This window comes from Phyllopteryx taeniolatus, chromosome 5, assembly GCF_024500385.1.
Source record: "Phyllopteryx taeniolatus isolate TA_2022b chromosome 5, UOR_Ptae_1.2, whole genome shotgun sequence".
NCBI lineage: Eukaryota > Metazoa > Chordata > Actinopteri > Syngnathiformes > Syngnathidae > Phyllopteryx > Phyllopteryx taeniolatus.
The window spans coordinates 4,786,280-4,807,510 of record NC_084506.1 but is presented as its reverse complement, the minus strand read 5'-3'; the positions used below and the strand labels follow the sequence as shown (position 1 = coordinate 4,807,510).

Here is a 21,231-nt window from a genome sequence, read left to right as displayed (position 1 = left end):
GCCCAAATATTTGTATACGTAAAAAGTCAGTTTCTCATATTGAAGTTGAAGATTTTGTGATACTTCTCATTCCCCTGGTGAAATAATGTCAAGACTGTGTAATCCTAAAATTAACTCGCTATATTCAACAGTCAGGAGGCAGTTGATGTGAAGGACTCTGCGGAGATGGTCAAAGAAGCTCTGGAAGAAGCTCAGAGAGCTCAGGCAGCTGCCGACAGTGCGATCCAGCAGGCCACAGACGATATCAAGAACACCAACAAGCTGCTGCTCTCAGTCAGTCCTCTGTGTTTAAATATTTCAAGCGCAAGTAAAGCCAAGCATGTTTTGTCTGCGACCCCGCTAGTCTAAACAAAGTATTCTGATTATGATGGTGTTTGTGGACTAATAATGAAACAGATAAATTCATAAATATTCACCTATTCCAGGAGGCATCCCTGTTGGGTTGACTCCAGTCAAAAAGTTGAAGTCGAGTCAGACACAACAAGATTGCTCCTATTAAAAACCACGGCAACTACGGAGGCCAACTTCAAAATAAAAGCCCCGCCATTGGGCATCAATGCCTGGTTAGCCTTTTGCGGGTAAATCTTCTCATTCATTCAGGTCATTCCATTCTCAGGGATTGGATGAAACGATCACAACTAAACAAACAGAGCAGTCCAGTTGCCATCGATTCAATTGCCTGAGATTTGATTTTGAAGTTGGTCTCCGCAGCGACGTTGCCACGCTGGCCGACCACGACTACTTGTCCCCCACCGCAGTTTATAATACCAACATATACTGTTCCCAGCAAAATCAACACAACACCATCCTGAAATCATGTTGAGTCGGTCATTTAAGATGCAAATATTATTACACTGTCATTGATTAAATGCTGTTAGCGTCTAGCAGCTAGCTACCCCAGTGCCCGCCCGGTAGGGTCGCGACAGCCGGCACAGTACTTTTCCGACGGTCGCAGGTCCTACTGATCTATTTTTTTAAATAAAAAAAAAACAACAACTATGCTTGCTCAAATGTAAGGGAACACGTTAGCTAGTAGCTACATTAGCTGTGACGTCACTTTCTCTCCTTCGCCCGAGGGAGGGACGTTGTTACATCACATTCTTGTGACTAAAAATGGCTGCTTGCGATGCGATGTTTTAAAATAAGTTTTGGCAGTAATTACTTACATAAAATAAAGATATGTACATTTCCAATTTAACAGGAAGTTTTGACCTCCTGATTTACCTTCGCGTTAATAGTGTGTACGTTTTTTAAATCACAAATGTGTTAACTGTGTTGTGTGCAGGTAAAGTCAGATACATCAGACGTAGAACTAAAACTGAACAACGCCACGAGACGGCTGCAGCAGCTTGATGAGGACGTGACACTGCTTAGAAACAGAACTCTGAATGCCACACTGATCAGTGAACGCACTATTCACGATGCAACAAGCATAAGACAAATGGTCAAAGAGGCGAAAAGGGTAAGTTGAACAGTTAGAAAGTTGACCTGAGCTTGGGTTCCTTGGAAAAATTGCTATCCTAGAATAAAAGGATCACAAGGTTACATCTGCAAATGGTCATTAATCCTCTTTTCTTAACATCACGAAGGACATCGACTCTGAACTTAAGGACAAGTACGCCACTGTAGAGCAACTCATTGATCAAAAGGGGGACGGTGTGGCCGATGCAAAGAAGAGGGCCGAATTACTGCAGCAAGAAGCCAAGGAGCTGCTGTTGCGAGCCAGTGACAAGCTGCAGGTTCTCAAAGGTGACATCGCTCTCCCGTTTACTTTTTAGCGATCGAACGCTCGTCAGTACACTTATCGCTACACGGTTCTTTTAGCATCGCATTAGCATTTATTGCAGTTCCTGTGCAGCAACAGGACTGCATTTGTTACCAGACACAATTAGTTATTCGGACTTGCACCCTAAACTGAACATTATTAGTGTGAGGCACAAGCGCTAATGACATTAGAGGATTGAACGACTACAATTATGTCGGCTTTGAAATTTCGAATGGTGGCACCACTTGAAGAGCATTGCAGGAAAATTGACCTCTCCATACAAAGCACGTAGCCACGCCCTGCCAGAGGTCATGACCTTTCGATTGCATCCCAAAAAGTATGTGAACCCTTAGGAATTTCTTAACTTTCTGCCTAAATTGGTCATAGAATGTGATCTGATCTTGATATAAATGACAAGAATAAACAAGAGTAAAAAATATTTTTTTTTTTAAAAATGCGCCAGTACACCAAAATGACTTCCAGTCTCCTGAAAAGTTAGAAAAAGCTTCTAAGCGTGGCATGAGGGACGAATGAGGGTTCTGTATATGCGCGCACCTGTGTGGGAACCGGGAGAATGAAATGACTTCAAAGTGCCAACTAGCTCCTGCCTCCCGCAGACACGTTAGCACGCATTAACGCCAGCCACGGGACGCAACCTCAGAGTCCGCGGCTCACGAGGCTCTGTGAGCAAAGTCGGATTTATATGCAGTGGATTTTCCCGTGCTGTTAGGCAAACTCGGCATCGATAGCACGGGATGGCACAGCACGGGTGCGTGCCGCACAGAAGCCCAGCTTGAACCGCTCCAACCCGGATACAGGCGACACCCACGCCGGAAATCGGGGAGTTCAAGAAAACGAAAAATCCACCCGAATGCAAAAGGAAAACCACTTAGTATCCAAGTGGAACCAAAACGTGAAGTTTTCGAGTCGAGTGGCTACGTACGTAATTAATAATAGCACGGCCGGCCACTGAGTGGCTGCACATGTACAGTATTGTTTACAATGGGAGAAATCAAATGCAGTGAAATACAAGAATAATGCACACCAAAAGCTTATACAGTATTACATATGAGTAAAATACCTGTAAATAGAAATAATGAATGTAGTCATGCAAAAAATATTAGACCCATTGTTAGTTTCATGTTCCGTTTTAAAAGTAGATTTGTTTGGACAAATATAATAATGACCACGAAAATAGCTCACGAGTTTAATATGAGAGGCTGATATCAAGCTCCAGCAATTTTCATTGGTTTTCTTGCTAATTACCAAAATCATATTTAATAATACAATTAAGCTCATGAATTGTTCAGATGAAATGCATTTAGTGGTACCAGGCATTAAAATGAACAGGAAATTGAAGAAGCAAGGGTGGTGTAATATTTTTCTATGACTGTATATATCATACATATACTGTATATAGTTATACAATTTTATATACATACAAACCCACATATTCGTCATATAATATATATACTTTACATGATCGTGCAGGCATTGCTCTGAGCTATAATGACTAATGTTAAGAATGGACTAATTCAATTATTACATAATATTAAGTTTATAAAAAAAAATGTAAGTATTTGAAGTTGTTTTGTCAGTTTTCATTCCAATGCTGCTACTAAGGTTTGGGATTCCCAGCACTAATGGCAAAGTGTTCTGTGGACTGATAAAACCAAAGATGAATTGTTTTGGAGGAATACACAACATCATGTGTGGAGGAAAAATGGCAGAACTCACCAACATCAAAACCTTATCCCAAATGTGAATCATGTTGGAGGGAGAATCATTGTATGGGCGTGCTTATTAACTCAGGGCCTGGACAGCTTACAGTCATCAATGGAAAAATTAATTCACAAGTTTATTAAGATATTTTGTAGAACTTGTGGCTATCTGTCCAACAGTTGAAGCGCAAAAGATGATGGGTGTTGGAACAGGACAATGATCCAAAACGGAAGCGAATCAACAACAGAATGGTTTCAGAAGAACACACCAGACGTAGTTTGCCTTTATACTCGAGTGTAACCCACGCGTGCTGTTTTGAAAGTGTGCTGCAGTTCTCCTCCAAGTCGGGGATGCCGCTACGGCTGGTATTGGCGAGGATGCCACAGGGCGGAGTTTCCTCTGCCTTTTTTGGGCCGTTTCCAGTAGCCGTTTTTACTTTCCTTTCAAGGGAAAAGCAACAACAATGGCGACCGCGGAACAGAGTCTGCTAGAACAAATTGACCTAGCTGACCAGATGACACGTTTAATTATGCTGCAAAATCAGTCGAGAAGGCGGCGGGCATAGGTGCTATGTGGAACCGGGAGGAACGCTGATTACATCATCACAGTATGTGACTAAAACGGACCCATCACGAGAGATGATCTCCGCGGCATTCTGTGTGTCGCAACAATTTTTGCCGTGTGCGCGTCAAGCTACGCAATTCGTCAGTCACGTGATGCAATGTGGCCGTTGTCAGCCGTGCGAGCGCGGGAGTATCAAGAGGCCTTTGGGGTGCCCGAAGGTGTGAAAATGACCTCTCCAAAATAAGGGGAGTCTCTAAATCTGACATAAGAAAAACTGCCTTTCACAGTCAAATAATTCTCATGGTAGACAACGCACCAACCGTGTGTGTGGCGCTGGCGCATCTTACAATATCTACATGGGTGGACTGCAGTATACGTCGAAACACCAATTCTTGAATCAGCAACTGAGGTTCAGGCACAAACTATACATGTATTCACAATGGATGTGAGACTTGGTCAAGTGATATCGAAGACTGAAAAAAAGCTATTCACGTTAAATAGCATTGAATATTTAGGAAAAAATACAAAAATTGCATATGCCTAATAATTTGAAGCTCACTAAAGCTATCGTTTCACATTTCAGAGCTAGAAAAGTCGTTTGAGGTCAACCATCGTGCCCTAGAGGTCAAGGCAGAACAGCTGGTGGAGCTGGAGGCCTCAGTGAAGGAGCTGCTGCAGCAGATAAGCCACAAAGTCACAGTGTACAGCACCTGTTTATTCTAAAATCAAAGGTCCCTGCTTGCAAAAGGAGGATCCCTTTTGTTTTTGGATTTCAAAATAAAGACCAAAAATGGAAATTCCAATTTCCAATTTGTATTTGTAACTACTGAATGTAATTGTTTTCTCTATGTTAATGTGTCAATATGGCTACTGTACAGGTCATGCAGTAGATCGTTTCTTTGTTTTCATAACAGCAAAGCCAAATAAGAATGTAATTGTAGTGTCATTGACTGTTTATTTCACTAATGTTTTAATTTGAATGTTAAATCATTGGACTGCAAGAATTGTTAAGTTCTTCACATATGGCCAAAAGTTAGGAATCAACATTACTGTTATTATAATGTTCTATTTGAAATATAGTATAGTATATTTCTTCTTCTTGATTTTGCCATCATATTAAATGATTTTGAAGAAAGCCTGTAATAAATACTTTGAACTTGAGGTTGTTATTGTTAGAACATTTACATGGCTGCACAGAGGTAGCTAACAATTTCCCGCGTTGAAAATAATATACAAACAGATACCTCCTTGGCTGCTGCATCAAAACAGGAAATTTAAATGTCTTGGAATCGGAAGTTGATTGTCCTTAGTGTCTTTTGCTGTCCCTTATCTACTGTAACTTAAAAGCTTTTCTACTAGTGATGTTACGCGTTGTACCGAGTGTTCGAGGCGTGTGTCGAGTAATGGAGGGGGCGTGTCCGCAAAGCGCGTATCGAGGCTTGCTTCCTTTAGGGGAGGATCCGTAAGTGATGACGAATGATGAAGCCTCCCTGCCCGGCCGTACCACGTGGTCTAATAGCCCAGCCGTTGGGGTATGGTGGTCGCCTGAGTTCGAGCCACAAACAGCGCCGCAAACATTATACAACTTGCCATACCAGTGTTGAGGAACATTTAAAGCACACAGAATATGTTCACAAATAATATATTTTATGTGATTATGCACATGGCCAGCAGGTGGTTTCGTGTGCAATGAAGCATCAATAAATGAACCAATAGCTGAAGCGTTACAATGCTTCATGAAGCTTCATCTCGCCATCATTATTTTCTAAGTTGCCAGAAATGACCGCGAAGTCAAGACAGCCGTCCGTCATCCTGTCGTGTTCAGGACTCATGTGCCTCTGCTGTGCCCAGTGTTGTTTCGTTCGTGAATGAATCTTTTGAGTGAATGAACTGAACTGAATCAGTTTATGAAATAATTCGTTCTTTTAGCTTGGCCGCCGTAAGGATGTTCGGTAGCTGAGCTCGCTGCATGCATGTTCACGAGTCACAACCGAAGCCGGGTGTTCTAGAGCTTGCTGACAGAGAGAAGTAGGTGATAATTTAACTTCAAAAGGTTCCGTTTTTAAAAAAAAAAATTTTTTTTTAAATAAATCTCCCCGCCTTTCCTAGTTTACGTGACAACAACAATGCGTAGTCCTTCAGAGATGGATAATTATCTGAATGAGGAAGTACTTGAATGATTTTGTGAAAAAGAACTGAACGATTTGGTGAATTATCTTTTTAAAGAACTGATTCGAATGATTCAGTAACACTCAAAAGAACTGCCGTGCCCATCACTAACTGTGCCAGTCTTATGCTTGCTACTTCAAAGAGACAACAGACAAAGGTCCCCACAACAACACAACACACTAATCACCCCAAAGGCACACAAACATAATGAACTATACAGCATCATGGATGCATTTAGGAAAGGCATGGTTCTTAAGGACCACAATGTATCCCACATTTCTCATGTAATCATTTTTTTAATTTATTAAAGGGTTTTACAAAATGTCATTACAATTGACCTTTTTGTTGTTGCTTTTGCATGTTCTTTATCTACTCGTGGCTCTCTTTATAAAAAGTCCAACAGCATGAATTAAAAAACTAAACTGTTGGCATGTGTAAATGGTCATGTCAATGGTTGCTGTCTGTGTCAGCTCTGCGACTGGTGATCAGGCCAGGCTGTACCCTACCACTCGCCTCAGCTGCCAAAGGCTTCAGCTGTGGAAGGTTTTTAAATGGATGGAACATTCGGACAGCTCACTAGTGTACAAAACCCTCCCAAAAACAGGCAGAAAATACAAATTCAAGGAATCTCAGGTAGACAGTATTGTTTATTCATAACAACAATTGAAAAAATCTCAAGCCTAGGTGTTGCTTATTCATAATAACATGTAACGGGTAATGCCTCCTCCTCGCAGCTCTCGCAGGCGCTGGCAGTGCCGCAACATGTTCAGAATTCCCTGCAGTCGCTTGTCCACTTTCATCTGAGTGAATTCGCGAAAATCGTCTTCCACCACAAAATATTCACCTGAAACAAAAACAACTGTGAGGCCATTCTCATTCAGATCTGGCAGAACAGCCAGTATCTCATCAGGAGCATGCAAGTAACTGTAGTGAGTGCATACAGGTACAACCCCAATTCCAATGAAGTTGGGACGTTGTGTTAAACATAAATAAAAAGAGAATACAATTATTTGCAAATCATGTTAAACCTATATTTAATTGAATACACTACAAAGACAAGATATTTAATGTTCAAAACTGATCAAATGTATTGTTTTTCAGCAAATAATCATTAACTTAGAATTTTATGGCTGCAACACGTTCCAAAAAAGCTGGGACAGGGTCATGTTTACCACTGTGTTACATCACCTTTTCTTTTAACAACATTCAATGAAGGTTTGGGAACTGAGGACACTAATTGAAGTTGAAGCTTTGTCGGTGGAATTCTTTCCCATTCTAGCTTGATGTACAGCTTCAGCTGTTCAACAGTCCGGGGTCTCCGTTGTCGTATTTTACGCTTCATAATGCGCCACACATTTTCAATGGGATACGGGTCTGGACTGCAGGCAGGCCAGTCTAGTACCCACACTCTTTTACTACGAAGCCACGCTGTTGTAACACGTGCAGAATGTGGTTTGGCATTGTCTTGCTGAAATAAGCAGGGACGTCCATGAAAAAGATGTTGCTTGGATGGCAGCATATGTTTATGATTTAAAAAACATACAATGTGATTTCCTGGATTTTTTTTCACATTCTGTCTCTCACAGTTGAAGTGGACCTATTATGAAAAGTACAGTTCTCTCTCATATTTTTAAGTGGGACTACTTCCACAATCAGTAGCTGTCCAAATACTCCCCCCAGCCCCGATGTATGAAATAAGGTCAATAACTGACTCACATTGTGGAGCTCACATCTCAGTAATCAGGTGATGAGGAACTGATGTGAATGTTAAGAGTGAGCTGAAGGATTTAAAGGGAAGAAATCAGGTTGAGGGGAGAGGAGAATGTGGCAGGGAAGGCATAAGAGGTCTTTGACCTCACAGGCTCACCAATTTACCAACTACCAACTCTTTGAAAACATAGTTTTGACTGTTGTGGCATAAATTGACAAAAAAACAACAACTGAAGAGAGTAATTTGTCTCAAGTTTTGTGGTTGAGTGCAGGTCAAGAGGATCCTGCTAAAACGGCCCAGTGTTTGGTAATTCATTAATTTATTTTAATCTGAGTGCAAAAAAAAGAGGTTTCTGCTTAATTGCTCAATTTTTTTTCACTTCACTGGAGCAGTAGAGGGTCTGAAGCATCGTAACTCAAATCCAATGATTTGAGCTACGATTGCAAAACAAGCCAAAAGTAATCAGCCGAGCAACAGCTTGTACTATATTTTGAAAAAGTCAAAAGTTGGCTCACTTATAAGTCGAGGTGCCACTCTATATGGTAATGAATAAGAAAGTGTTTCTTAACCTTGTCGGGGCGCTGAACCTGTAAGTTTCATATGCGCATTCACCAAACCCTTCATAATTGGATTTATTTATTTATTTATTATTATTTTTTTAAATTCAAAAGAGGTACTGTATATATTTTATATTTTAGCAGCAAACCAGGAAGGAGCCCTGGTGGTGGGGCTCGAAGGCGAGCGCCTGATGACCGGGCCTGCACCCATGGGGCCCGGCCGGGCACAGCCCGAAAGGGTAACGTGGGTCCCCCTTCCCATGGGCTCTGTGGGAGGGGCCATAGGGGTCGGGTGCAGTGTGAGCTGGGCGGTGGCCAAAGGCGGGGACCTTGGCGATCCGATCCCCGGCTACAGAAGCTGGCTCTAGGGACGTGGAATGTCACCTCTCTGGCAGGGAAGGAGCCCGAGCTGGTGTGTGAGGTCGAGAAGTTCCGACGAGATATAGTCGGACTCGCCTCCACACACAGCTTGGGCTCTGGTACCAGTCCTCTCGAGAGGGGTTGGACTCTCCTCCACTCTGGAGTTGCCCACGGTGAGAGGTGCCGAGCAGGTGTGGGTATACTTATTGCCCCCCGGCTCGGCGCCTGTACATTGGGGTTCACCCCGGTGGACGAGAGGGTAGCCTCCCTCCGCCTTCGGGTGGGGGGACGGGTCCTGACTGTTGTTTGTGCCTATGCACCAAACAGCAGTTCAGAGTACCCACCCTTTTTGGAGTCCTTGGATGGGGTGCTGGAGAGCGCTCCCGCTGGGGACTCCATTGTTCTGTTGGGGGACTTCAATGCTCACGTGGGCAATGACAGTGAGACCTGGAAGGGCGTGATTGGGAGGAACGGCCCCCCCGATCAGAACCCGAGCGGTGTTCTGTTATTGGACTTCTGTGCTCGTCACGGATTGTCCATAACGAACACCATGTTCAAGCATAAGGGTGTCCACACGTGCACTTGGCACCCTAGGTCGCAGTTCAATGATCGACTTTGTGGTCGTGTCATCGGACTTGCGGCCGCATGTCTTGGACACTCGGGTAAAGAGAGGGGCGGAGCTGTCAACTGATCACCACCTGGTGGTGAGTTGGCTCCGATGATGGGGGAAGATTCCGGTCCGACGTGGCAGGCCCAAACGTATTGTGAGGGTCTGCTGGGAACGTCTGGCAGAATCCCCTGTCAGAAGGAGTTTCAACTCCCACCTCCGACAGAACTTTGCTCATGTTCCGGGGGAGGCGGGGGACATCGAGTCCGAGTGGACCATGTTCCACGCCTCCATTGCTGAGGCGGCCGACCGGAGCTGTGGCCGTAAGGTGGTCGGTGCCTGTCGTGGCGGCAATCCCCGAACCCGTTGGTGGACACCAACGGTGAGGGATACCGTCAAGCTGAAGAAGGAGTCTTATTGGGCCTTTTTGGCCTGTGGGACTCCTGAGGCAGCTGATGGGAGGAATACATTCGCCCCCGAATCTCATCCACCCCCGGGGCCTTGCCACCGAGGAGCTTTTTAACTACCTCAGTGACCTCAACCCCAGAGATAGGAGAGCCCGCCTCAGAGAACCCACACTATGCTTCCTCATGGGAAGGCGTGTCGGTGGAATTGAGGAGGTCTTTGAAGTATTCTCCCCTCCGACTCACAGTGTCCCAAGTCAAGGTCAGCAGCGCCCCATCCCCACTATACACAGTGTTGATGGTGCACTGCTTCCCCCTCCTGAGACGCCGGATGGTGGACCAGAATTTCCTTGAAGCCGTCCGGAAGACTTTTTCCATGGCCTCTACGAACTCCTCCCATACCAGAGTTTTTCCTTCAGCGACCACCAAAGCTGCATTCCGCTTGGCCAGCCGGTACCCATCAGCTGCTTCAGGAGTCCCACAGGCCAAAAAGGCCCGATAGGACTCCTTCTTCAGCTTGACGGCATCCCTCACCGTTGGTGTCCACCAATGGGTTTGTGGATTACCGCCACGACAGGCACCGACCACTAGGCTTCACATGATCAGGATTTTTGGGGCCGATCAGAGTTTAAAAAACCAATAACCGATCCGATCACAAGATGGAGGAATGTGTGATATTTAAATGACCTCTTCATCAAACGCCCACCTTGAGCATCGCTTCACAACGCGACACGTTAGTCCATCGCACTTACACAATGAATGGGCTTGTCGACGGCACATTGCATCCTGCTAAGTGCGGTGTGAAAAAGCTTTTACGGACGGGCGCGTCCGTCTGACGCACGCACACGCAGACACACGACCCCAGTGTGTCATGACTTCGCCAAACTCCTGAGAGCGACTCACTGAACCCCTGAGATTCAACCGAACCCAGGTTAAGAACCACTTGAATAAGCATGTCATACATAAAAGACTCCTACAATAAAAGAGAGGCTTTTGCCCATGATGTCATTTACTTGGATAGTTTTGTACCTTTAGTGTCTTTAGTCTCCTGATTCTTGAAACGCTGGTACAGCTTGCGTGCATGGTTGTTGAGCGTTTTCACAGGCTGGTGGAAAATTTTATACTTGGCTCCAACAGCTGTATTAATGTTTTCCACTGCTTTGTTGAGTTGATCGTATGACAGCCGTCCTTTCATATACCTGAGTAAGGCAGAAGTTTAGTGATTCAGAATGTTTAAATATTATATGCACATATACATATATTAAGCTATTACCAGTGTTTTTTTATTTTTATGACAATGATATAAAAGACAAAATACTAACAATCTAGCATCCATCCATCCTCTGTACCGCTTATCCTCACTGGGATGTCAGGTGTCCTGGAACCTATCCCCACTGATTTTGGACAAGAGGCAGGGTACACCCTGAACTGGCGGCCAGCCAATCACAGTGCCCATAATAGACAAATATTTTAGTGGGATACAGGGTGAGAGGGAACCCCAAAACCTCAAAAAATCTTAAACTATTTGCTTTTATCACCTTTAACAGAAAGCAATGATCAAGCAGTTTTTCAAAATAACTATAAAACATACATAAATAATATATAATTGATGGATTGGTTTTGTGTTGAAATTAAAGTTGAAGTATTTCAAAGTGGCCCTTGTATCCTCCAATTCTTCTGTATGTGTATTATCAAAGAGTTTGGACACCCCTGCGTTTCGTGCAAGTAAAAATGTACTTAAACTGTACTTCACATTATGTGATGAACACCCCAAAACCTGCTAAATTCAAAGATATGTCCACATTTATCTCGAGTCTTTCATTGGGTGTGCCTCTGAGAAGGTGACCAACTCACAATTCAGTGACATGACATCACAAACCAAGTGAGCGAACGCTTCCTTGTGAGTGGTATGTGAATTGATCATAGTGTGCCAAGACCGTGAGAGAGCCTAATTAAAATGTTCATCACGACAAACGCTGTTTTGTTGTTTATTGTTTTGCCAATAATTTGAATACCCACAGCTCGTCAGCTAAATTAAAGGTATACTTACCGAGGGATACATTCAAACTCTGTCAGAGTGATAAACTCTATCTCTCTGACATGGCTCTTGATTTTGACAGTTTGGTGCTGGGTGGATTCCACATCTGGCACTTGGCTCTTGTGTGTTATTGGTTCATTTTCTCTAAAATAAGATGACAAAACATCCAAACCACATTACTTTAGTAATCTTGGCATCATTATTTTTGTAAAAAGATAGTAGTTAAATGTATGATAGCAAAAACCAAACACATATTCTTATTTAACTCGACTGCTTCATCACGAATAGTCTTGTGCCACTGATTTACATTAAGGCCACTTTAGCTAGGTAAAAGCAGCCTCTTCGTTCACAGTTGTGTGATGTATAATTGGCATGGCATTCAGAATGAGCAGTTTTCTGTTGAAAAAGGAAAATTAGCCAATGGTTTCCTCACTTATTGGGACATATGTTGGGCATATGAGCAGGTACGTTGTCTTTAAGGTGTTGAAGACTCTCCAGATTATTTTGGAATAACTCTTCAACAGCCTGAAAAAAAAACCAGAATGCACATTTCAAACAATAAAAACTGTTATTAATGCTCTCTGTGAATTGTGTATTATCATACCATTAATATCCTGAATAAATTGTGACATTTTACAGCCGTGTTTAAGAATGAAATACCCAACGATAAGGGTATTTGCAGGTTTAAGGAAAACAAAATGAGATTTTGCATGAAAAAGGTGACCAAAAGAATAATTAAAAAATAAATAAATAAATAAAACATTGTAGAGGGAGGGGGATCTTGGGGGGATCCCCGGGCCCCAGCAGAGATTTTTATTTTAACATAAATTAAGCAATCTGAGGGACTCTAGACCACAACCCGGGCCACGACCCGCAGCATCTCAACGCAAAAATACAAAAGACCAGTGCAACCAATGCAACACTGGCTGATCTGATGAGCAAAAATGTTGCTTAAACGTAAGCGTAGTAATAGAGGATGTCCGCTCCAGAGGTGGGTAGAGTAGCCAAATATTGTACTCAGTAAGAATTCCGTTAAATGACAACAATGTGACTCAAGTAAAGGTAAAAAGTAGTCCTCCAAAAAATTTCCCTAGTGCTTAAATTGGATTGGCGCAAACAGCGGCCATTGCGGAAGTTGAAGTCGTAGTCTCGCACATGAAATAGTTGATAAATAAGCAGTAATCGATCAATAAAAGTAGCGAGCGACATTTAGATAATTGTAACGGAGTAAAAGTACTGTTACTTCTTCACAGCAGAAGCGTTTTTTTCTGGTCTCGTCAACGCCTGTGACTTTTCCAAAGCAGGTCCCGAGCGCACAGGCGGAACCTCAGGCCAATGCGCATATTAGTCCGCCACGGAATAATGTGTGTGGATGGTGAATGTGTGAAATGGATCTAGCTGCCAGCGTTCAAGGAGTACGAAATGGCCTATGACTACAGCGACGGCTACTAGAGTACTACAAGGATAGACAACACAAACGTTGGTAAGCAACATTCTAGTTAAAAAAAAAAGTGACAGCAACAAAAGAAAGAAAATATGAACACATTTTGATTTTGTTGATGATTCAAAGGCAGAGTGGACCGCCTGCAAAAAAAAAAGATCTACAAGGCAGGCTTCATAATAACATACACAGGAATTAAAGACTGTCCAGCCATCAGTGCAATGGGAAGAAAAATAACAGGCAAATGAAACTTTCTAAAAAGAAGATGCCAGTGTTTCTGCTGGAGCTGTTGCTACTGATGCTGCAGTGGCTACAGCATCATGCGTTACACCACTCCAAGAAGAACAAAAACAAAAAGTTTAAAATCGTTAAATGTGCAATTGTAAATCATTTATATTTTGTTCCTGATCATTTCTTTTTGTAGTATTATCGTGAGTAAATAATTAAACATATTTACATAACAAACATACATAAATTAAAAAACCCAACATTTGTTTTTCTTTTGTTTGTTTTTTTTACATTAGTACCGTATTTTTCGCACCGGATTGTAAGGCGCAGTCTCAATTACGGAGTCTATTTCTGTACTTACGCCATACATAAGGCGCACCGTATTATTCGGCGCATGCTAAAACAAGGTAACGGAAGCAACACAGTGAGTTTGGTTGAAATGTATTCTACTATGTATTTAAAAATACACTCACATTCTTTTTTTATCAATCTTTTTTCACAAATCCATCTAAGTCCTCATCTTCTGTATCTGAATTGAACAGCTGGGCAATTTCACCATCAAAGTCCGTCTCGTTGCCGGGTGGCTGTTCAGCAATGATGCCGGCTTTTGCAAAAGCTCGGACAACAGTCAAAGCAGATACCTTAGCCCAGGCATCCACATATGGTGGTGTAACTCGCCTGGCGCTGCCTTCCAGTCTTAGTAAAGGTGTGTTCGCCGTCTCTCATCCATCGCTCCCACGCCGCTCGCAACTTCACTTCGAACGCCCTGTTTACACCAATGTCCAGCAGTTGGAGTTCGCTGGCAGTTGCTGCGCCACGGTAGTCCTTGCGCGGATGGCGAGATGGCGCCTTTTCATCAAACGAACGCACCAAGACGGACCTCCTTGAAAGTGTTCGTTCTTCATGTCTTGCGCTATAGTTATTGCCTTCAGTCGAATGGTGACTGTAGAGGCGCTTCTCCCGGCTGTTGTTGTGCTTGATTTTGAATTTTTTTGCAGCTGCTCTATTCCCATTTACAACTGCGTAACTAATATCCTGGAGTTTGAATTGTGCCTCGTAAGCATGTCTCTTCGCTGATGCCCTTTTCGGGTGTCCTTAGCCAAACAAATGTTGATTAGCAGCATACCGGTAGTACAGTATATCTACCGGAGGCGTGGCGGAGGTAAGTGTACGTACTGTACGTAGCTTCACGTAATGTTCTTGTCATGAAGGGAACAAAGGACAGGACCCAAAATGCCTGACTCCAATTCAAATGGACAGTTTCAAAAAGAGAGGTTTAATAAACGAGCAGAGGTCGGTACACAGGCAGGGAATCCGAAAAGGCAACAGTATCCAAAAAACATGACGCAAAAATGCAAAGTCAAGTCAGAACAGGGTCTAGGTCTACTATGAGTCAGTGACGTGGAAACAAAGAATGCTGGAACGTTACAAGGTACAACAAATTGGCGACCAGAAAGAATGAGACATGGTTAAATGCATGGGCTAATTAGGGTAAACGAGGCACAGGCGGGGAAGATGCTGTCAGGAGCAGGTGTGTACGAGACAAGGGGAAGACAACAACCATAACACACACCCATGACAGTACCCCCCCCCCCCCCCCCTTAACGGCCGGCCCCAGGATGCGCAATGAGGAAGTCCCGAATGAGTGAGTCATCCAAATCCAGACGGCACCCATGAACGTTCCTCAGGCCCGTAGCCCTCCCAGTCCACCAGATATTGAAACCCCCTTCCGACGAGACGATAACAGCCGTCTCACTGTGAAGACAGTGCCCCTGTCCTCTCATCTCCACCGCCTTTGAGTTCCTGGAGGGAGCCAAGGTTTTCACCAAACTAGACTTAAGAAATGCGTATCATCCAGTCAGGATAAGGGAGGGGGTGAATGGAAAACAGCATTCAACACACCAACGGGAAATTATGAGTATTTGGTGATGCCTTTTGGACTCACTAACGCTCCAGCTGTTTTCTAAAACTTTGTCAATGATGTCTTGCGTGACATGTTGAATGTGTATGTTTTTGTCTATTTGGACGATATCTTGATATTCTCCCCGGATGAGGAGACTCACATCATTCATGTCCGCTCTGTGTTGCAGCAGTTACTGCAGAACGAACTTTATGTCAAGGCTGAGGAATGTGAGTTCCACAAGGCGTCCGTTTCTTTTCTGGGGTTCGTGCTGGCTCAAGGTGAAATCAAAATGAACCCTTGCAAAGTTGATGCCATGACTATTTGGCCCACTCCCACGTCACGCAAGGATGTACAAAGGTTCTTAGGGTTCGCAAATTTCTACAGAAAGTCCATTAGAAATTTCAGTTCAATAACCTCACCTTTGCATGATCTTACCTCGCCACACAGACCCTTTGTGTGGAACCCGGTTTGTTAGTAAGCTTAACAGAAACTAAAATCGAGCTTTACCTCCGCTCCAGTCCTCACTTTGCCAGATCCCAAACAGCAGTTTGTTGTAGAAGTTGATGCGTCTGATGCCGGAATAGGAGCAGTGCTTTCCCAGAAATGTCTCAAGGATGGTAAGTTACATCCTTGTGCTTATCTTTCTAAAAAACTGACTCCAGCCGAGAGAAATTATGACATAGGTGACCGTGAACTGCTGGCGGTCAAGGTGGCTTTGTTGGAGTGGAGGCACTGGCTTGAGGGGGCACAGACTCCGTTTTTAGTATGGACAGATCACAAGAACCTTGAGTATCTTAAGTCTGCTAAAATATTAAATGCTAGGCAGGCTAGATGGGCTCTATTCTTCACGAGATTCAATTTCATGTTATCCTACCGACCTGGTTCTAAAAATGGTAAACCAGATGCTTTATCACGTATTTTCTGCGAAGAGAATTCTTTGTCCGACCCTAAAACCATTTTGCTCAAGTCATGTTTTATTTCTGCCTTTGTTTGGGACATTGAAACTGTGGTAAAAGAGGCTCTGAATAACACTCTTAGCCCCGAAGATTGCCCTGAAAACAGGCTCTATGTGGTCCCGACCTTAAGGGGAAGAGTCATCCACTAGGCTCACACTAACCGGACTGTATGTCACCCAGGCATTGCCAAAACGCAATCTGTGGTCGAACAGCGCTTTTGGTGGCCTAATGTTAGAAGGGATGTTATCAATTACATCAATGCTTGCCAGGTATGCGCTGCTAACAAGCCCTCTCGTCAGCGTCCTTCTGGGGAGTTGCGACCCCTGCCAATACCACAACGTCCTTGGTCAGACATTTCCGTAGACTTTGTGACAGGATTACCAGCCTCTGAAGGAAATACCACCATTCTCATAGTTGTTGACAGGTTCTCTAAGATGGCACACTTCATTGCATTGCCGAAACTCCCCTCAGCTAAAGAAACTGCCGAATTGATGACAAACCAGGTATTCAAGTTTCATGGTTTTCCCAAGAATGTGGTATCTGATAGGGGCCCCCAATTCGTTTCACAATTTTGGAAGGAGTTTGGCAATTTAATAGGTGCTACTGTCAGTCTGTCATCTGGGTTTCATCCTGAAACCAACGGACAAACTGAGAGGCTGAACCACGACCTGGAGACTGGGCTCCGTTGTCTCGCTTCACGGGAGCCACAATCCTGGACTCAGAAGCTGGTTTGGGTCGAGTTCTCTCACAATTCCCTCCCCTCTGCATCCACTGGTCTATCGCCTTTTCACATTGTGCATGGTTACCAACCATCTCTGTTTCCTGCCATAGCCCCCAAGTCTACGGTTCCATCTGCATTGACCTTGGTGAGACGCTGCAGGAGGACCTGGGAGCGAGCGCGCCAAATGCTGCTACGCCAAGGACGGTCCTACAAGACCGAAGCTGACTGTAGGAGGACACCGGCGCCGAACTACAAAGTGGGTCAGCAAGTTTGGCTCTCCACGAAGCATATTCCACTCCGGGTGGAGTTCCAGAAGCTCACTCCCAGGTTCGTTGGACCCTTCCCCGTCACAAAGGTCATCAACCCTGTCACCGTGAAGCTTAGGCTTCCAAGGTCGATGCGGGTCCACCCTACATTTCACGTCAGCCTGCTCAAGCCTGCTCGGGAGTCCCCTCTGGTCCCGCCTTCCAGGCCCCCTCCTCCCCTCCGTATCGTGGACGGGGGCCCTGTCTTCACAGTGAGGCGGCTATTGTTGTCTCATCGGAGGGGGAGGGGGTTTCTATATCTGGTGGACTGGGAGGGCTACGGGCCTGAGGAACGTTTATGGGTTGCCGTCTGGGTTTATTGTTGATGACTCACTCATTCCGGACTTCCACATTGCGCATCCTGAGCCTCCGAGGCCGTCTGGGGCCGACCGTTAAGGGGGCGGGGGTACTGTCATGGGTGTGTGTTCTGGTTGTTGTCTTCCCCGTCTCGTACACACCTGCTCCTGAGAGCATCTTCCCCACCTGTGCCTCGTTTACCCTAATTACCCCTTGCATTTAACCTCGTGTCTCATTCTTTCTGGTCGCCAGTTCGTTTTACCTTGTTGTCACATTGCAGCATTCCTTGTTTCCACGTCACTGACTCACAGTAAGCCTAGACCCTGTTCTGATTGTTGACCTTGCCATTTTGCCTCACATTTTTTGGATACTGTTGCCTTTTCAGATTTCCTGCCTGTGTACAGACCTCTGCCCGTTTATTAAACCTATCTTTTTGAAACTGTCCATCCTGCGCTGGGAAATGTTTTTCTTGCTTTTTCCTTTTTCTCTTCTTCCTTTTTCCGTCAAATCCACCTGTTCCCCGTACGGACCGGACCGGCCAAACATTCTGGATATCGGCCAGCCTACCTAAATTGTGTTCCACGCAACTTAAGTCCAATTTGCAGTCTACTAAAGTACAGACTGGTGCATATTTGGGTTTAAATTAATGAGAAGAGGAACCCCCAGCTCTATGCATTGTCATCGCATGCTCATTCTACCCTCACATCACAAGTTCAGCCTGCCTCTACCAATGTTTGTCTGTCCTTTGTTTTGCTTTTTCTCTGCATTGTTCCCCTGTAGATTCCCCTGCTAGAGCTCATTAAATTTTCTATAAAAATCCACTACCTGTATCATTTGTGTGTTTGGATTTGACAAAAGACCTCTGGTTATTGACTCTTATCTAACTCTTATCTAATTCCTGTAGCAACCTTCAGATTACGAGACATAGATGTTTTTCGTCACTTTTATCTAAAAAGAGATGTGGTGCCCCTTTTACGAGATAAAATAATATGATTTTAACGCTTAAACTTAAAATCACGCTAGACCGAAGTAACGCAGGCGTCGCTTCCGGCTTATTCTTTTCTCCTAAACTAGTTTTTATCCAAACCAATATACGCTACACTGTATATGATGGCGACGAGGAGTAAATGTCTTTTGCAGAGCCGAACAATGACGCCATTGATCGGATCGGCGAATGACGACATTAAAGCCGATCAGCATAAAATGTTAATTATCCGCTGATACCGATCAAGCCGATCAGATCGGTGTAAAGTCTAGTACATGCATTTACGTATTTTTTACTTGTATTTTGCTGAGAAGAGTAACATTAGCTGAGCCAATTACACAACTCCAGTTTACCTTCAAATGCTGGAGCTGGTCTTTCTGTTGACCAACATTTTTTTCAAACTCCATTAGAAGTCTCTCAAGTGCATCAAGTTCTTGTTTAAGTTTTTTCATCTTATTTTGAGGTACTTCTAGATGTGAAGAGAGAGAAGCGAAACAATTATTACTATAGACTTAAGTATAGACTACTTAAGGACAACAAATGTCTCAAATAAACAATCTTACCTGCAATTGACAAATCCAATAAGCACTGGATGGATGAAATCCTGTCATTAATATGACAGCTGATTGTCTCCAGGTCACCCATTTTTTTCTGACAAAAAGGAGTGGACAAAATAGATCGGCAGTTTATTCATTCTATCTATTGATTACCTAAAAAAATCTCAAACTCAATTAGAGATTGTCATAAAAAAAAGACTGACACCAAAACTAGGTATTACACACAAATAAGCATCTATCAATTATTTTGTCATACACTATGGTAAAAGCTTTATTGAAAACAAAAGTGCATATGGGCCATTCCACCCAATTGGTGTCATTTGCTTGCCGTAACTCTCCTAAGATAAACTTTTTCAACTCTAAATCTGATAATATTCTCTAAATATTGAACTGCTGTTGAATGAACGCAAAATGCTTCCCATGCTCTCATGGGAAGAATTTGGGGTTAATGTCACTGTTTTTTGTTTCGTTATGCAAAACTCTTTCCTGCTTTCTTGGTTTGCTTCTTAAGCAGACCGTGCGGTGCTTGAATTTGTTTTCTTAAGTTTCTGTCAATAAAGTTAATTTAATCTCCGCGCTACGTCATATTGACCAAAACACACATGCACAGCTCAATGAATAACACATTGCAGGAGTTAAAATGCACTGTAACATTGCTAGATTTTATTGGTTTATCGTGCATTGGAATATGCTTATTTTAATGTACCTGTATTTTATTAGTCCAGTAGTAGCTAAAAGGCTTTCTAATTCTTAGTACAGTATGTTCATTCAAATATGAAGAAACAAAACGCTCAGGAATGAAGGCGATCATTTTACTCGTTACTTTAATGTCGACTAGCCGTGAATTGGTTAAAAAAAACAAAACTTTACGCTAGCCGGTGGGATCGATCAGTGTGAGCACCGCCCTTGCATTGTCTACAAACGACAGCCAAGCCAATAAAGCCGACGGGTTTTCATACTTTGTAGAATCATGTTCTTACTTCGTGCTGTTTCGCTGTTCCTGACGGGGAACTTTGGCGCGCTAAACTGCAACTTCTTCGTTGGTGTTTTCTTCTTCGAATCGGATTCCCACGGGCGGTAACTTGGCGAAAGTAAAATGCTGCCCCCCGCAGGCAATATGTCCCCTGCGCTGTCTATTTTCTTGCAATTCAATGGATTGAAAATACTGCCTGTACATTATTTCAAACTGCCGCCTTTCAAATGAAGTTGTTGTTTAGTCATCTATCAAATGGAATGATATAATATTTACTCATGAGATATACATTATTATAAACTGCACGGTAAATAAACAAATTATGGACTGACAAAAATATAACTATAATGGTGTGTTTTCCTGAATGGTAATAAAAAATACAATCCTTATTCGCAGTCCGGCCCTGTCCCTGTCCACTGTTTTGGTGCGTAAAAAATAAAAAGTTGACTCATCCCTGACCTGACACCTTTGAAAAAAATTCTCTCCTGTAATAACATTAATAGCCTTAAGATGGCAGCCACGTAGTTTTCCCAACATTGCTATACAAGCTCTTGTTATTTACTCATCTATTTCTGTTTTGCACCATTGACCGGTTCCCAGTAAAACAATATTTTGACGGACTGGCATCGAAGCAAATAAAAACAAGTAATTAAAAACACAACGCTGAATGTAATTGTAATTAGTGCTCATTGTTTCTTTTGAATGAGCTGGTCTAATCTTGGGATAATAGGAGTCAATGACCCGAAGTGTGTTACTTCATGTGCAGTCTTTTGGTCCATGTCGTTGCACAACGATAGGATGTTTTAAATGGAAATGGAAGGTATTCGGTGCTTTTTTGGGGTTGGGTAATTTTAAAGGCTTCACTGCCTCATTTGTGAGCCTATCGCCACATAATAGGCAAGGCTTTGTACATAAGAATCACCTGTGGCAATAATAGGACTGCTGATATTGTCTCTTAAATGCTGCTT

General features: G+C 43.4%; 2 protein-coding genes across 5 annotated transcripts in view; one reads left to right on the top strand and one right to left on the bottom strand.

Moving 5' to 3' along the window:
• The window catches only part of lamb1a (laminin, beta 1a), a 53,469-nt gene extending 48,257 nt beyond the window's left edge, over positions 1–5,212 (top strand). For both annotated transcript variants that reach the window (XM_061773017.1, XM_061773018.1), the window contains 4 exons: positions 132–273; positions 1,286–1,462; positions 1,590–1,749; positions 4,635–5,212. In XM_061773017.1, coding sequence (XP_061629001.1) covers positions 132–273; positions 1,286–1,462; positions 1,590–1,749; positions 4,635–4,774 — 619 coding nt within the window. In that variant the 3' untranslated portion in view covers positions 4,775–5,212. The remainder of the gene's footprint in view (positions 1–131; positions 274–1,285; positions 1,463–1,589; positions 1,750–4,634) is intronic.
• A 1,637-nt stretch (positions 5,213–6,849) lies between these two features.
• Positions 6,850–20,366, bottom strand: ska1 (spindle and kinetochore associated complex subunit 1). 3 transcript variants are annotated; one of them, XM_061773020.1, is made up of 7 exons: positions 20,271–20,366; positions 19,297–19,384; positions 19,087–19,202; positions 12,331–12,422; positions 11,910–12,041; positions 10,889–11,058; positions 6,850–7,064 (listed from the first exon to the last, which is right to left on the bottom strand). In XM_061773020.1, the coding sequence occupies exons 2-7, from the start codon at positions 19,376–19,378 to the stop codon at positions 6,916–6,918; spliced, it is 741 nt and encodes a 246-aa protein (XP_061629004.1). In that variant the 5' UTR covers positions 19,379–19,384; positions 20,271–20,366; the 3' UTR covers positions 6,850–6,915. The 3 variants fall into 3 exon arrangements, with proteins under 3 accessions (XP_061629004.1, XP_061629005.1, XP_061629003.1); XM_061773021.1 differs by having other exon boundaries at positions 20,250–20,351; XM_061773019.1 differs by lacking the exon at positions 20,271–20,366 and adding an exon at positions 19,997–20,208.
• Between the last annotated feature and the right edge of the window lie 865 nt (positions 20,367–21,231).

What these genes read in the sequence shown, in the direction of transcription:
- ska1 (XM_061773019.1), bottom strand. Translation starts at nt 20,101, where the DNA reads ATGATCGCCTTCATTCCTGAGCGTTTTGTTTCTTCATATTTGAATGAA. An exon ending in CCCAACATATGTCCCAATAA is followed by an intron (nt 12,042 to 12,330) that starts GTGAGGAAACCA and finishes ATCTTATTTTAG; the next exon opens with AGAAAATGAACCAATAACAC. An exon ending in GAGTTTGAATGTATCCCTCG is followed by an intron (nt 11,059 to 11,909) that starts GTAAGTATACCT and finishes TGCCTTACTCAG; the next exon opens with GTATATGAAAGGACGGCTGT.